The sequence below is a fragment of the Schistocerca nitens genome, chromosome 3 (genome assembly GCF_023898315.1).
Source record: "Schistocerca nitens isolate TAMUIC-IGC-003100 chromosome 3, iqSchNite1.1, whole genome shotgun sequence".
NCBI lineage: Eukaryota > Metazoa > Arthropoda > Insecta > Orthoptera > Acrididae > Schistocerca > Schistocerca nitens.
This window is the reverse complement of record NC_064616.1, coordinates 205,688,836-205,705,421: the sequence shown is the minus strand read 5'-3', so window position 1 is coordinate 205,705,421 and position 16,586 is coordinate 205,688,836. Positions and strand designations below refer to the sequence as shown.

At 41.3% G+C, this 16,586-nt stretch overlaps 1 protein-coding gene across 2 annotated transcripts in view; it reads left to right on the top strand.

The window, feature by feature from the left end:
• Positions 1-16,586, top strand: part of LOC126248152 (ligand of Numb protein X 2-like) — a 462,639-nt gene that overhangs the window by 427,109 nt on the left and 18,944 nt on the right. For both annotated transcript variants that reach the window (XM_049948888.1, XM_049948889.1), the window contains one exon: positions 2,603-2,725. In XM_049948888.1, the coding sequence (XP_049804845.1) occupies positions 2,603-2,725 (123 nt within the window). The remainder of the gene's footprint in view (positions 1-2,602; positions 2,726-16,586) is intronic.

The following is a 16,586-nucleotide window of genomic DNA, read 5'->3' as shown; positions in this document are numbered from 1 at the left end:
GTTTTGCTGTTAAGAAGAAACAACGTGAAAACTACAAGGATGAAATTAGCAAACTAAATTAACACATAACTAGTTTACAGTTTATTATTGGCACTTTAAAAATGGGTACTTTGAAATTACAGCTTGAAAAAAGTGAACTGAATGTGCTGAAATTTCTGCATGATAGTGTGACTGTTAAGGAAAAGTGAACAAATATGACATACAATAGCAGCAAGAAAAAAGTGCTAAATCAAAAACAAACTGTGAAAGTAACATCTTTGTACATGAAAATTTGTTTCAAGTACTTTCTACTGATGCTTGTGGAAGTGCAGGCCTGTGCAGATCTCATGAACGAGGTGAAGGCAAAAGAACAGGGTGAATAAAGCAGGAGAAGAAAATGTATTGACACTGACAAATAAGAAACCAAGTGTAAAAATGGACAGTGCAAATCTGCTAAAGTGTTTAGTGAAACAACACAGAATGACTTCCAGACTGTAAAATCCAAGAGCAAACTGTTTGTGATTTCAGACAGTCATGGTTGTGCAAATAAACTAAGAGAAGAAACTAATATACATTTATGTGCTATAATGAAACCGGGATCCCCACTTTGTAAAATTAAAAAGATAATTGCCTCCACAGAGGTAAAAAATCTATATGATAAAGACTTTGTCATACTTTTGGGAGGTTCTAATAACATATACAAAAACAAAATGGCAGGTGCTACACGTGATCTTAAATAGTGTCTAAAAAATCTCACACATACAAATGTCATAATTGTGAATATTCTGCATCAGCATGATCTTATGAGGCACTTCTGTGTTAATAAAGAGATACAAAGTGCCAATAATCAGATTGCTAAAATCTGCAGGCATTTTAAAAATGTGAAATGCATTGGTGTAATATAGGATGTACATTCCACACAAAACACAGACTACACCTGAACAGCTTGGGTAAGGAATATACGAAGAACCTGATAACCAAGAAAATAAAAAAAGAAAGAAAAAACACGAAAATAACTTCAAAATTAAAAATATGGCATCGTGCAACAACTGTCTGTTTCCATGGGCTATGATTAGAATGTTTGAGATGTAGATCGTAGTGATTCCCTTTTGCACAGGTAAAAAATGCCATGGACCAGACTGAAAAGGATATTATCAATGTTTTTTCCACCATTTATTGAATGTGGCTTGCTCAGTGACATTCTATATTAAAAGCAACATTACAATGGTAAAAAGCAGAACAAAATTCATTATCAGCCTGTCTTAACAGTTAATCATATCTCCTCCAAGATAAGGATCATTGGTTTCACACCCACCTCAAACACTAAAAGTGACTCCCCTTACAGCCAGGCATTTTCCAAACTTGGAGAAGAGAGCTAAGAAAACACCAGCAAAGGAATGTGAAGTACATGCAAGAAAAGGCAGTCACAAAGACACATCTTATTGGTGGACAGAATGTGAAATTTCTGTGTGTGTAGTACCACATATTAAATATTGGCCACAGATAACCTGTAATTACATGAAAATGAAATATCATTTGCTTTGTACCATTAATTCTAACTCCATTGCAATTTCATTTCGTAGATTAAAGCCGATGAAGAAAAGTTCGTGTGTAAGCGAGATTCCTTCACACTATCCTATATTACAGAAAATTACATACGGAGGCAGAGGATCTGTCATTTAAAACAGTCATGTGCTCGATTTCATAAATACAAAAAATTTCTTTTATGTAAGTGGCACCAAATTAAATCTCATACAGAAGCTGACAAATACTGTAATAGAAACTTTTTGGAAGTTTAAAACTGTGCACTGGACTGGTCCCGAACCCTGAACCTTTGCTTTTTGTGGCAAAAGCACCACTGACTAGCTATCCATGCACGACTTGTGATGTGCCCTCACACCTTTACTTTCACCAATATCTCTTTCCTATCTTCCATAACAGAAGTTCTCCTGCATACCTTGCAGGACTTATGGAGAAAATTAAGTAAAGCTGTGAGGAGGGGTTGTGAGCAATGCCTGCATAGCTCAGTCAGTAGAGCATTTGCATGAAAGGCAAATGTTCCAGGTTTGAATCCCAGTCTGGCACATAGTTTTAAGCTGTTAAGAAGTTTCAAATCAGTACACACTCCACTGCAGAGTAAAAATTCACTCTGTAAATACTCTAATTGTCGGGACATGAGAAGTTGTAGGTCACTTTACACTCTCTTTTGCCAAACAAGAGGAACCAAATGTTCCTAATCTTATTTATCTGTCAGCATTTTAATGTTGCTATCCATCTCCCACTGTGTGGCAGGAACAATTTTTTTTTGCAGTTTTATTTAGAATCTTTTTCTTGTGGTTACTGTGTGTGTTATATTTCTCTCTGTTGCATATGTTAAAAATGTAGAAATAGTCTCTCTTCATAGGTTAGTTCATTTTCCTTAGATACAATCCATGCCATGTCCAGTGCCATTTGCTTGAGTATTATTTCTCAGTTTTCTCCCTCACACATGGACATTGCCAGTGCTTGACTATGGCAAAAGTGAAAAGAAGTGGTTTTAGTACCCCTTAGGTTTTTGGCAGATTATTATCCTTTGGATTACTTGTTTGATAATTAGTAATGTATCATTCTCTGCTTCTTTCAGGATCCAAAAGAAAATCTTGGAATGCGCATAGGTGGTGGAATTGGAAGTAATGAAGGAGACATACCAATTTACATTGCAAATATTCACCCTCAAGGCTGTGTTGGAAGAACAATGCGGATATTGGTAAGATTTAAACCCTTTACTTTTTCTCTGTGTTAAATTTGTTCATTCTTCTGATATTTTTTAAACATTGTTGTTTATCTCTAAAATTTTACTCCAGTATCACATAAACCATAATGGTGTGTCAGAGAACTTTAGTGAAAAAAATAGAGTGAATAAAGAGAAAATAAAGTAAATATTGTATTAAAATACACAAATAGGCAAGCACTGTTAGCAACTTAATAAATATTGAGGATGAATAAGAAGTGTTGGCCACAGCTTTCTACCATGTGTGTCTGTTACAGTAGTCGTTTACATTTTTATATGAATTTACCTTAGTTGTCAAGTGGGCTGTGGGCAGGGACAGGAAAATGTCACATAAATGATAATGGAAAAAATTATGTGAAATTGGCAGTTTTTAGGATATAATGCACAGTCGGCAGTTTTTAGGAAATGTCTCTAAATCTGGTATTTTTCCCTGTTCTGATGTAAAAATTTCATAAACCTCAGGGAGCAGTTTACTAAAACATGGTAACTGATAGTTGGAAATGTCAAAATTTGATTTTGACCTTTTTTTCCTTGAGGCTGAATTCACGTATAAACTTAAAATGACAGTTCATTTGCCACATATATGGTGATGGCTCTAGATGTGATGTCAAATGAAAATAACTTACTTCTGACCAATTCTGTTCCAGTAACAGTTTCAGTTGCTGACATCACATTTTCCAACATTTTTGCACTACACTTGGTACTGAAAATAATGTGTTTTTGGGAGAGATCTTTAATTTTGTGCTACAATTTCTAATCCTCCATCCAGTCTTTATTTGCTCTGTATATGAAATGACCTCCATATGGTCTTCGTTTGATCATATATGAAAAGAGTAGAGCTACTTCTAATTAGCCCCACATCTGTTTTTTCTCAGTCCTGTGTATTAGCAGGTTAAAGTAAATGAAAAAATGATAATACATTTAAACTGTTGCAAAGGTAATCAGATACACTGCAACAACAACAAAAGAAGTTATTTTAGTGATAATCATTAATACAAATAACTAACTGTAATATGTGGTCTTAAATATCTCTCTTTCACATTCCACAGCACGTTGAGCAAATGTACAGATACTCTTATTAGCGCAACAGTTGACTGTATGCACCATCTACTGACACTAAACTTATAAGTCACAATAACTACGAAAGGTTCCAAGTTTTTCCCAAAACACTGAACATTCATTATCTCACTAATACTGCAGATGCATGCCACAAGCTAACAACACTTGACTGTACTGTGTGTTTTGTCCAGGGTAAAGACCTACTCTTACTAAATCAATTTGTAGTTCATGATATCCACTCAATGAACAGAATCAGATGCAGGCTTATATTTTGTAAAGCAAGTGATAAATTTGCATGAACTTGAATTCTGTTTTACCTGGAAGTTATCTTTAGAAATCAACCTAGTAATCATAGAAATTCAAGAACACTTCACACTAGTATGACTTTGTAATGGGCACCCACATGGCACCTTCCTGTGCCAACCTGTTTATGCACCATCTAGATGTGACACAAAACACAAAAGCCCTAGTCTGGTTCAGGTTCATTGATGATATCTTCTTGATCTGGACTCAGGGCCAGGACACCCTATCTTCATTCCTTCACATCCTCAACACCTTCCTTCCAATGTGCTTCACTTGGTCCTCCTCAACCCAGTGTGCCACCTTCCTAGACATTGACTTCCTCCTCTCTGCTGGCTCCATCCACACCTCTGTTTACATTAAACCCACCAACCACCAAGAGTATCTGCATTTCGACAGTTGTCATCCCTTTCATGGAAAAAAAAAAATAAAAATAAATAAAAAATCCCTCCCATACCCTGGGCACCTGGGGATGGCATATATGGGATGACAAGCGTCCTTTGCACAGTATGCTGAGGGTCTCACCAAGGCCTTCACACTTCACAGACTGGCACTATCCTGCAGACCTAGCCTATGAACAGATCTCCTATGCCATTCCCCCTCACACCCTCAGTCCTTTCACCACCCCCAAGAACCAGCCACAAAGGATGCTCCCCTTCATCACCCAGTACCACCCCACACTATAACAACTGAACCACATCTTTCGCCATGGCTTTGATTACCTATTATCGTACCCTGAAATGATGGACATCCTACCCGAGATCCCTCCCACTCCTCCTAAAATGATGTTCCATCACCCACCCAACCTCCACATCATCCTAATCAATCCCTATGCCACTCCCAATCCCGGCCACTTGCCACAAGGATCATTTCCCTGTGGAAGACCCAGATGCAAGACCTGCCCAATCAACCCACTCAGCACTTCCTATTCCAGTCCTGTCACAGGTTTATTCTACCCCATCAGGGGCCGGGCCACCTATGAAAGCAGCCATGTCGTTTACCAGCTCTGCTTCAATCTTAGCACAGCATTTTGTATTGGTATGACTTCCAATCAACTGTCCACCAGGACGAACGACCATCGCCAAACTGTGATCGAGAGAAAAGTAGGCAACCCTATGGCACAACATGCAGCTGAACATAACGTGCTTGATTTCAACAGCTGCTTCACTACCCAAGCCATCTGAATCCTCCCCTCCACCACCAGTGTTGCTGAACTGTGAAGATGGGGGTTATACTCACAACACATTCTTCGCTCCTGTAACATACTGTCCCCACAGCCTCCACCCAACAGTTTCCACCCCCTCTGTCGTATTATCTCCTCCCTATTCTTAGCTCCCACCCTCTTTGTTTGCTGCCCTCTGACAAAGCACCTGCCCATCTTTCCCCACTCCTCTCTGTTTTTGCACAATCTGCCAGACAGTGTTCCTCTCTCCTCCTCACCCATACACTACTATCCTTTCCTTCACTGCCCCCTACAGATTGCTACCTCCATACCAAGTAATGCTGCATTCTGGTCTGAGCTGCCAGAGTTGGCAGTCATTTGTGCGTGAGGTGTGCTTACTTGTACTTATGAATGGTGTGTGTTTCTCTTTTTGCTGATGAAGGCTGTGTCCAAAACCTCTGTGTAGGTATCTTTTAATTGTGCCTGTCTACAACTTAACGTGTCTTCTTTACTGTAAGTAGCAATCTGTCTTTCCCTACGTACACTCCTGGAAATGGAAAAAAGAACACATTGACACCGGTGTGTCAGACCCACCATACTTGCTCCGGACACTGCGAGAGGGCTGTACAAGCAATGATCACACGCACGGCACAGCGGACACACCGTGAACCGCGGTGTTGGCCGTCGAATGGCGCTAGCTGCGCAGCATTTGTGCACCGCCGCCGTCAGTGTCAGCCAGTTTGCCGTGGCATACGGAGCTCCATCGCAGTCTTTAACACTGGTAGCATGCCGCGACAGCGTGGACGTGAACCGTATGTGCAGTTGACGGACTTTGAGCGAGGGCGTATAGTGGGCATGCGGGAGGCCGGGTGGACGTACCGCCGAATTGCTCAACACGTGGGGCGTGAGGTCTCCACAGTACATCGATGTTGTCGCCAGTGGTCGGCGGAAGGTGCACGTGCCCGTCGACCTGGGACCGGACCGCAGCGACGCACGGATGCACGCCAATCCGTAGGATCCTACGCAGTGCCGTAGGGGACCGCACCGCCACTTCCCAGCAAATTAGGGACACTGTTGCTCCTGGGGTATCGGCGAGGACCATTCGCAACCGTCTCCATGAACCTGGGCTACGGTCCCGCACACCGTTAGGCCGTCTTCCGCTCATGCCCCAACATCGTGGCCCGCCTCCAGTGGTGTCGTGACAGGCGTGAATGGAGGGACGAATGGAGACGTGTCGTCTTCAGCGATGAGAGTCGCTTCTGCCTTGGTGCCAATGATGGTCGTATGCGTGTTTGGCGCCGTGCAGGTGAGCGCCACAATCAGGACTGCATATGACCGAGGCACACAGGGCCAACACCCGGCATCATGGTGTGGGGAGCGATTTCCTACACTGGCCGTACACCACTGGTGATCGTCGAGGGGACACTGAATAGTGCACGGTACATCCAAACCGTCATCGAACCCATCGTTCTACCATTCCTAGACCGGAAAGGGAACTTGCTGTTCAAACAGGACACTGCACGTCCGCATGTATCCCGTGCCACCCAACGTGCTCTAGAAGGTGTAAGTCAACTACCCTGGCCAGCAAGATCTCCGGATCTGTCCCCCATTGAGCATGTTTGGGACTGGATGACGCGTCGTCTCACGCGGTCTGCACGTCCAGCACGAACGCTGGTCCAACTGAGGCACCAGGTGGAAATGGCATGGCAAGCCGTTCCACAGGACTACATCCAGCATCTCTACGATCGTCTCCATGGGAGAATAGCAGCCTGTATTGCTGCGAAAGGTGGATATACACTGTACTAGTGCCGACATTGTGCATGCTCTGTTGCCTGTGTCTATGTGCCTGTGGTTCTGTCAGTGTGATCATGTGATGTAACTGACCCCAGGAATGTGTCAATAAAGTTTCCCCTTCCTGGGACAATGAATTCACGGTGTTCTTATTTCAATTTCCAGGAGTGTAGTTGATATTCCTACCTGGAGTTTCCAGTGTTTGATTTTAAAATAAGTAAAGAAGCCACAACTTTTAAGGGTGGCTCCAGAGCTATCAATATTAGTTTTAGACTGATAAACAGAATTCTCTTCTTTAACTCCAAATGTACCATCCCTCTAGTTAAAACTTAACAACCAAGCCCATGTTTACCCACAGTAAGGCAGAAGCGGGTCTATATTAATGTATTGGTAAGGATAAGAAAATGTAGCATCTGTTTTTGGTGAAATTCGCATCAATTTTTGGCAAAATCTGCATCTATTTTTGGCAAAATATGCATATATTGGTGTCGAAATTAGCATCTGACTTCCTTGTTTGCAAATGATCAGATTCACAAATTTAAAAGGTTGTCACACTTCATGAGTGAAGACAGAGTCTTAATGCTTTGAAATTGTTTGAAAAAAGTGCTGATTGTGGAACATTGTGGTGGAATGTTTGCTTTTGCAAAACTTTCAACAGTTGTTTTCCAAAAGGGCCTTTGTTTCCTTCATTTGGCTGTATAAAGCTTTAACCAAATGATTGTTCTGTTGAGCAGTAGCAACTTTCTCCTGCTGGTGAAATGAATTTAATGTGGTTCTCGACATTAATTTTCTTTGTGAAACCCATACCTGACAACACTACAGATAGAGCTGACAAAGCACTTACAAGGGAACCTCCCCATCGCACCCCCCTCAGATTTAGTTATAAGTTGGCACAGTGGATAGTCCTTGAAAAATTGAACACAAATCAATCGAGAAAACAGGAAGAAGTTGTGTGGAACTATGAAAAAAATTAGTAAAATATAAAAAATGCGTAGTCCATGCGAAGATAGGCAACATCAAGGAGACTGGGAGTCAAGGAGCGCCGTGGTCCCGTGGTTAGCGAGAGCAGTTACGGAGCGAGAGGTCCTAGGTTCAAATCTTCCCTCGAGTGAAAAGTTTAAATTTTTATTTTCAGTTTATGTGACAAACTCTTATGTTTTCATCACTTTTTTGGGAGTGATTATCACATCCACAAGAAAACCTAAATCGGGCAAGGTAGAAGGATCTTTTTACCCATTCGCTAAGTGTACAAGTTAGGTGGGTTGACAACATTTTCCTGTCGTGTGACGCACATGCCATTACCAGTGTCGTATAGAATATATCAGACGTGTTTTCCCGTGGAAGAATCGGTTGACTTATGACCTTGCGATCAAATGTTTTCGGTTCCCATTGGAGAGGCACGTCCTTTCGTCTACTAATCGCACGGTTTTGCGGTGCGGTCGCAAAACACAGACACTAAACTTATTGCTGTGAACAGAGACGTCAATGAACGAACAGACAGATCATAACTTTGCGAAAATAAAGAGAGTAAAATTTTCAGTTGAGGGAAGACTTGAACCAAGAACCTCTCGTTCTGAAGCTACTCACACTAACCACGGGACCATGGCGCTCCTGAGCTCATGTTCTCCTTGATGTTGCCTATCTTGCGCATGGACTACTCAGTTTGTATATTTTACTAATTTTTTTCACGGTTCCACACAACTTCTTCCTGTTTTCTTGATTGGTCTGTGTTCAGTTTTTCAAGGACTATCCACTGTGCCAACTTATAACTAAATCTGAGGGGGCTGCAATGGGGAGGTTCCCTTGTTAGTGTGGAAATATAGTTGAAAATAACTCCTTTTGCATGTTAGGGGAAGAATTTTAGCATGGTCAAGATAGAGGCAAGTTTTGTTTTTCAGTGACTATAGTGCAGTTTGTGGACACTATATAGTGACAGACAGTCACAAGTATATACAAATTGGAATTATGTCTGCCAGATGGGAAAGGGGCGGTCTTGAGAAACAGATCCTGCCTCTCTCTGGCAGGGCAGCAGCCTACACATGGGTTTCATGAAAGCAGAACTGATACGCAGGGCTCACCGATCCCTTCTGGTGTCAAGGATCTTAATCGAAATCCTTGATAGTCTAGTATTAGTCTTTTCACTCATTTCAAAATAAGAAATGAACATGACGAGTAACACAAAAGACGAAGGCATTTCAGTACAGCTACTGCCCTATTACTTTTTGAGGTTGGCAGAGTATTGTCAGTGAGGGATTTCAGGTCCAACCTCTAACAGTATTTGTTGCAACCACAGTTCAAAACACCTGCCACCTAAAATGGCCACGTTAAAAGTGCTTGCATTATACCAACTTGTAAACTTTAGCTAACAAACAAATGTATGCAACACCCCCACCGATATTTGCTGTATGCTACAACAGTAGTGCACCAAGTGGTGGATAAGCTACACTGCTGAATATCATATTCAGTGAATGTAAACAGTATTATTTATACTGATTTTTATTGTGGTTTTTAGTGAGCATGGAGCCTAATTTATAAATCCTTTTGCAATCACTTGACTGTGGTAATATGTTGCATTATGTGGCATGTATCTTACACAGATCATTTAACTGCACACAGTTGGAATGAAATTAGAACATTTAGACCGTTGATAAGTTGTTACGTCTGTGCACTTTTTGTTTTGCAAACCTATCCCTGTGCAAATTATCTTTTCCAAATTTGCCTTTCCAAGATAACATATGAGTAACTGAAAAATCATTACATTTTTATTATTTCTATGCAGAAAATAAAGCTATCTTTGATAAAATAGTTCATCTGGATACAATTTGCTACAAAATAGCTTTTATTAGGTAGTTTCACATTGTCGCATTTTGAGGTAGAATTTGTGTCTGTATTCACATTTATCATAAAATGTGAATTTTTCTGGTCCCTAGGTATTGGATATGAATAGTAAAGTGTGCTTACATAGATAATATGTATTACAAATTTTCTGAAATAGTTTTTGAGGGAGCAGAGCTATTAGTGTTAATCACTCTGGATGCTCTTACAAACAGTTCACACTTTTCAACTGTTGCATAACTGATAAGTTTTTCGCATACTATGAAATGGAACAGAAGTAATATTTGGTGTCCCCCAAGGAAGTGTTAAATGCACTCTGCTGTTCCTGATCTACATAAATGATACATGAGACAATCTGAGCTGATACAGGAGACTATCTGAGTAGCCCTCCTAGATTTCTTGCTGATGATGCTCTCATTTACTGTCTTGTAAAGTCATCAGATGATCAAAACCAATTGCAAAATGATTTAGACAAGATACCTGTATGGTGTGAAAAGTGGCAATTGACTCTAATTAATGAAGTGTGAAGTCATCCACATGAGTACTAACAGAAATCCACTAAATCTTGGTTACACAATGAATCACACAAATAAAAGAACTGTAAATTCAGCCAAATACTTAGGGATTACAATTACAAATAACTGAAATTGGAATGATCACATAGGTAATGTTGTGGGGAAAACAAAACAAAAACTGTGATTTATTGGCAGAACACTTAGAAAATGCAACAGATCTACTAAAGGGACAGCATACACCACACTTGTCCGCCCTCTTCTGGAGTATTGCTGTGCAATGTGGGATCCACCTCAGATGGGACTGACAGAGGACATCAGAAAAGTTCAGAGAAGTGCAGCTTGTTGTGTATTATCATAAAATAGGGGAGAGAGAGCCGTGGGCATGATACGTGAATTGGGGTGGCCATCATTAAAAAAAAGTCATTTTTCATTGTGGCAGGATCTTCCTGTGAAATTTCAATCACCAACTTTGTCCTCCAATTGCAAAAATATTGTGTTGGTGCCCCTCTACATAGGAAAAAATGGTCATTATAAAATAGGAGAAAATAGAACTTGCATAGAAAGACTGAAGTGCTCATTTTTCCCGCACACCGTTCGAGAGTGGAATAATAGAGAAATAGTTTGAAACCTCTGCCATGCATTTTATTGTGAATTGTACATTAATCATGTAGGTGTAATGTATCCAGATGTATGTCCTCTTCCTTTTGTGGTTTTTAAATCAGTAACTTTGAGCGCTTATAAATTGTATCTCGATCGGTGGTCTAAAGTTTTATTCCAGATTTCCTCTAAACTTTCATCATACCACAATAAACCTTTCAGAGCCTACATCGTGCCACAATTACTGTGCCACTTCACACTGAGTTACTGTATACATTCCTGCCAATTCTTACATCTTGTTAAGCTAAAATATCTTTTTGACCTTTCCGTTGGGCGTTCAATGATGATTTTTAAATAAACTTAAACCTCTCTCTCTTGTGTAACAACTAAATCACAAAATTTGCATAACTACATTTACATTACAAATTTACTTAATAAATTACACAAAATCTGTATAGTTTAATAGGCAATAAATATCTCTGTTGGTGATTATTTTAGTTCACAGTCAGGCATGACATGTATCACCTCCTAGCAGTGGCAAGAGCCAGTCAAAATAGATAGCCACATTGTTCTATACAGAGGTGGCATATTTGTGCACATTCTGCAATACCTTCAGCTTACATTAGCATACACTCAATTGCAGACCCTTTCCCAGTACACAGCCTTGACTACAGATGCCACAGATATCCATTCAGAAGGTGCTTTGCATGAGTAATCTCACTACCAGATGCAGTGTGATTTACTGGTACATCACAAATTGAACTGAATGTTTTTGTTGTACACAAGCATAAATATGAAAGCCACAAAACGTCATTTTAGCTTTTAAAGACATGGATATTGACATAACATCTACTTGGTTGTTTCTATCATGCCATCATACCACTGGATACATGGCAGCACGTGTAAAATAAAATGTTCTTGAACAAAATTTGAAAACACATGGGGCAGGTGTGTCCACCTTCCCCAGTGAATAAGAGAGCTCTGTTTGTCACTCCATGTACAATATTTGATGCTCAGGCATTAGGCAGTCAGAGTGGGGCGGAGCTAGTGTCAAACAAATAGTGCATGCAAAATTTTAAAAGTTGTACTGTCAGAAGGTCATAACTGCATATATCAGCATTACGGCCCAAATTTTCATGTGGGGTTAATATCTTGCTAGTATGCTTTTTTCTCCTTAAAACATGAGCTCAAGTTGGTGATGTTTCCTTGTAAGTGACAAAAATTACAAATTGAAATGAATTCATAATAAACTCCATCAACAATTCCTGCTTGGCTACTTTAGTAATTTGAGCATAATTATCCAAACCATTAGCCAGACTTTTTAAGTGTGCGCTGAGCTGCACCAAGAAACTAAATGGAATAATTGCAATAGTTCATTATCAGATAAAGTAGTGGGTGAAAACAGTTATTAACTCTGGTATACCAGTTCACTGTAATCAAAAGCATCGATAGAAAGAACACAGAATTGACTTGGGAACAATTTCTGGAAACTGATTTGAAACTGTCTCTCATGAGGAGATTGGACAGAACTGATAAGCTACAGGGCAGACACAGTAAGTGCACGGAAAGAGAAGTATATAGGATATCAATGAAAATTGTGAGAAAACTTGGAGATTGAGTAGTTTTGACATTGATACTGAGATGTGGATGATGATGTTATATTCAAGTAAAGCTGTACATGTTTGTTTTTGGTGAAACTTTCATGTTTCTCTCTTAGCTTATCCATGCATACTGCATTCCTCCTCATAAAGCCAGATAGACATCTTGCTGCTTGAGTCTGTTCATCTTTATGGTACATTTAAGATGATCTTTGTGACAGCTCAGAGGAGCCCCAAGAGGCTTTTTACCAGACCACAGTTCACTGTAAATGACTTCATAAGAAATATGGCAAACATGTCCTAACTATTTCAGCTAAATATTTATGAGCTGCTTGTGTATCACAAATCTAGGAGTTGGAATGCAATACTTAATGCTTTATTTATCCTTAACAATGAAGTTCAGTTGTTACTTTTGAAATTTATCAGGTTTTTTGACATTGTGGCAGTACGGCTCCTGGTTTCACTACTGTATAATAATTTTGAGAAAACAGAATATTACATTGTAAGTTTTGTGCACGTTGATAGTTGCCAATTAATGAAGTTTCAGTGAGTGAGTCTTCTGAAGGGTGTGTTAGCTGTACACACTGTGGATACTTCACTCACCTAAAGTATTACCTGCCTGCAGAAAGTAATTTACCCAGCTTATTTCTGTATAATGGTTTTGCACACTGATTCATGTAAATACTATACTACCTTATATGTGCATGGTGATGCATGTAGGCTTTAGGCATTTGACCATTCAAATAAAGCTCAATTATCTCAAGTCCCAGTTTAAAAAAAAAAGGGGGGGTGGGCAAACAATAGTTGAGAACATAGATACAATCCAGGTACTGATACAACCAGTTGCTGACAATAACTATGAACACAATATGAAAGCAAGTACCTGCTGCACTGCACTTATAAAGAGGAGAGCTCCAGTAGATGGTGTGGTGGATGCCGTGCTGTGTGCACAAGCTGTGTTGCTCACTGCAGCTTGGCATCTAGTGGCCAACTTGTGCAGATGCCGTTGGTGTAATATTTACAGTGTAATATCCAAGTATTAAGTATGGGATTATAGCAGCCCGCCCACTCCCCCCTTGGGGAAAGGATGCTCCACTAATGTGAACATCGGGGTGATTGTTGGAACATCTGTGGCCTCTTGTGGCAAACGCAGCAGGCAGTGATTGTGGTGGCAGGAGGAGATTCCAGGCTGGAACTGGTGAACAGGGGTGGAAGCTCACACACACGGCAGCTACTTCCCCATGAAATACTGTTACGAGAGGACTGGTGACTAGGACACTGATAGCATCTAGATGTCCATTCCCTAAATGTGGTGGGACTGCACCAAAAGTGGAACAGTCAGACATTTGGTCAGCAGCACTGGTGGTGTTGGTGCTGTAGGACCTGAAGGCACGAGACCAGCTGGCAGCAGAATCGCAGGCAGCAGCAAAGCATTATGGGAAGGCCCAGCAGTAGTTGCTAGGGGCTGGACCCCAGAGTGAGGCAGGAGGTGGTGATATCCACAAGGAGGGTGGGTCCATCCCACAGCAGAGATGCTCTGTTAGGCAGGGACATATTGTGAGGAAGGAGGCGGAGGGAGCAGCGGGGATTCCACGACCCTCACTGTGGTGCGAGAATGCAGCTGTTCATGGTGGTGCGCCATTAGCCTGTCACTGGTGTGAAACAATACAGAGGTGGAGGCCTCGGCAGCTGTGGACTGTAGCTGGAATCCACTTTGGTGAGTGGTCAAACCACCAAACCCAGAGCACGGAGCCAGGAGCAAACCATGACAAGGGCCATGGCAGTGGACATTGGTGAGGCAGCATGAGCAGATGCAGGAGAGTGCATAGCCAACATCCATGGGACATGTCAGTCAGACTCCAATCCCTCACTGGTACAAACCTGTACTAACTCGAGAAGTTTGTCAAGGCATTGTCCGTGGAGGAGTCAGCGACATACTTCATCATTTCAACCTGAACATTCAGATGAGATGTTCCACCTCACTGTTAGAATGGTGGTGAAAAGGAGCAGCAGGCAAGTAGTGAATGCCTTGATGAGCACAGCAATCGTAGAGGGCCTGATATACAACCTGTGGACCATTATCCATCACAAGCTTATAATGCAAACCTTCAATAGAAAAAATTGTGAGGAGTGCATGAATCATAGCCACAGCTATTGTCAAAGGACTGCGGATAATGTATGGAAGTTTTCAACAACCAACAGTGAGTAAGGGTGTAGGAAAAGTCCCATGAAATTGACGTAGATGGATTCCCTTAATCGCTGCCGAGTGGGCTACAGAGAGAGTGTTGCATGCAGTGCTGCCTGTTAGGTGGCATAGTGAGGGCAGGCTGCAACAAGATTTGCAATGTCACCATCAGTGCCAAAGGGCCAAAACAGTATTTGAGGCCCCCACAATGTCCCTTATGTAGGAGCTGAAGCACATCCCATGATAGGGCAGCCAGGATCACAACTCTAGGCGACATCCCATCTGTAGCTCAGAGACTACCACCATCAAACACCGAAAGGTGGTGACGTAGGGCAAAATAGTTACACAAAAGATGTGAAGCCTTGCCGGAGGCCTGTCTGGCCAGCCATGCTAAACAAGGTGAACAATTTAATGCAAAACTGTATCAGCAGTGACAGCAGGTGCAATCTGGGGGCCCATAATAGGAAACCCTTCCCCTGTACACTGCACGTTAACGTTAACATCTAAGTGAAAATGAAGGAGTTCATCCTTATCAAAAATAGGACCTGGCCCCATCGGAAACTGGGACAGTGCATCAGCATTCACATGTTGTGCAGTAGGCCAAAAACTTATTTCATAATTGTAGTGAGAGAGAAACAAGGCCCAACGCTGGAGGCAGTGTGCTGCTTTGTCGGGCAACAAAGCAGGAGGATTAAACAATGAAACTAAGAACTTTTGGTTAGTAATGAGGTGGAACGTATTCCTATATAAGAACACATGAAAATTTTTGAGAATGTAGATGATAGCAAGCACTTCCTTTTCAACTTGGGAATAGTGCTGCTGAGGGTAATTGAGCGATTTGATCTGTAACCTCTCAAATGTTCGGAACCACCCACATTTCAGTGTGTGAGAATGGCTCCAAGTCCATACTGAGGGCTGTCTGTAGCCAAACAAGAAACAGAATGAAATTTAAATTTCAAAAGTGTGAATGCCTGCTTGCAGGCTGGCATCCACTGAAAAGGAATGTTCTTGTGAACCAGCTCAAGGAGATGATAGACCAACACAGCTCTGTCCAGAATAAATTTGTGATACCAAGCAATTTTACCAAAAAATGATTGTAGTTCTTTGATATTTGTAGGGCGAGGAAGAGCTGTGACCAAGGCAACAAGATGACATAAAGGCTTAAAACCATCCCAAGAAACCTCAAACCCCAAATACGCAATGGATGACTAGGCAAGTTGCATTTCAGTCCTGCAGTACGTAAGACTGTGAACAAGGTGTGTAAGTTACATAAGTGGTCTTACACAGAAGCACCCATCACGAAAATGCCATTGAGACAGTTGTTGCACTGGAGTCGACACTGTCAGTTGTTTCAAAAAATGCTGAAAAATCACCAGTGTCACTAGCCACACCGAATGGGAGGCAGTGATATTGGTACAACCCAAAGGGAGTGTTAGTCACAAGGAACCATTTAGAATCCTCATCCAACAGCACCTGTAAATAGGCTTCAGATAAATCAGTTTTGGGGAAAAACTGGCTCCTGAGCTTAATCAGCAACTTGTCCAGACTGGGCAAGGAGTAGATGTCAGTAATAAAATAGATTGAGCGTTAAGTGAAACTTTGAAGTTGCCACAGAGGTGACACTGACCAATCAGTTCTTTGACAATCACGAGGGAGATAGACCACTCACTCCATGTAATGGGCCATATGACCCTCAACCATGGCGGCCTGTCCAATTCGGATTTCTCTCAAACACGCAAACCCACTAGAATAGGGCACACGTGGAAATAGCTTGGTTGTACCATAAGTTTCGGGG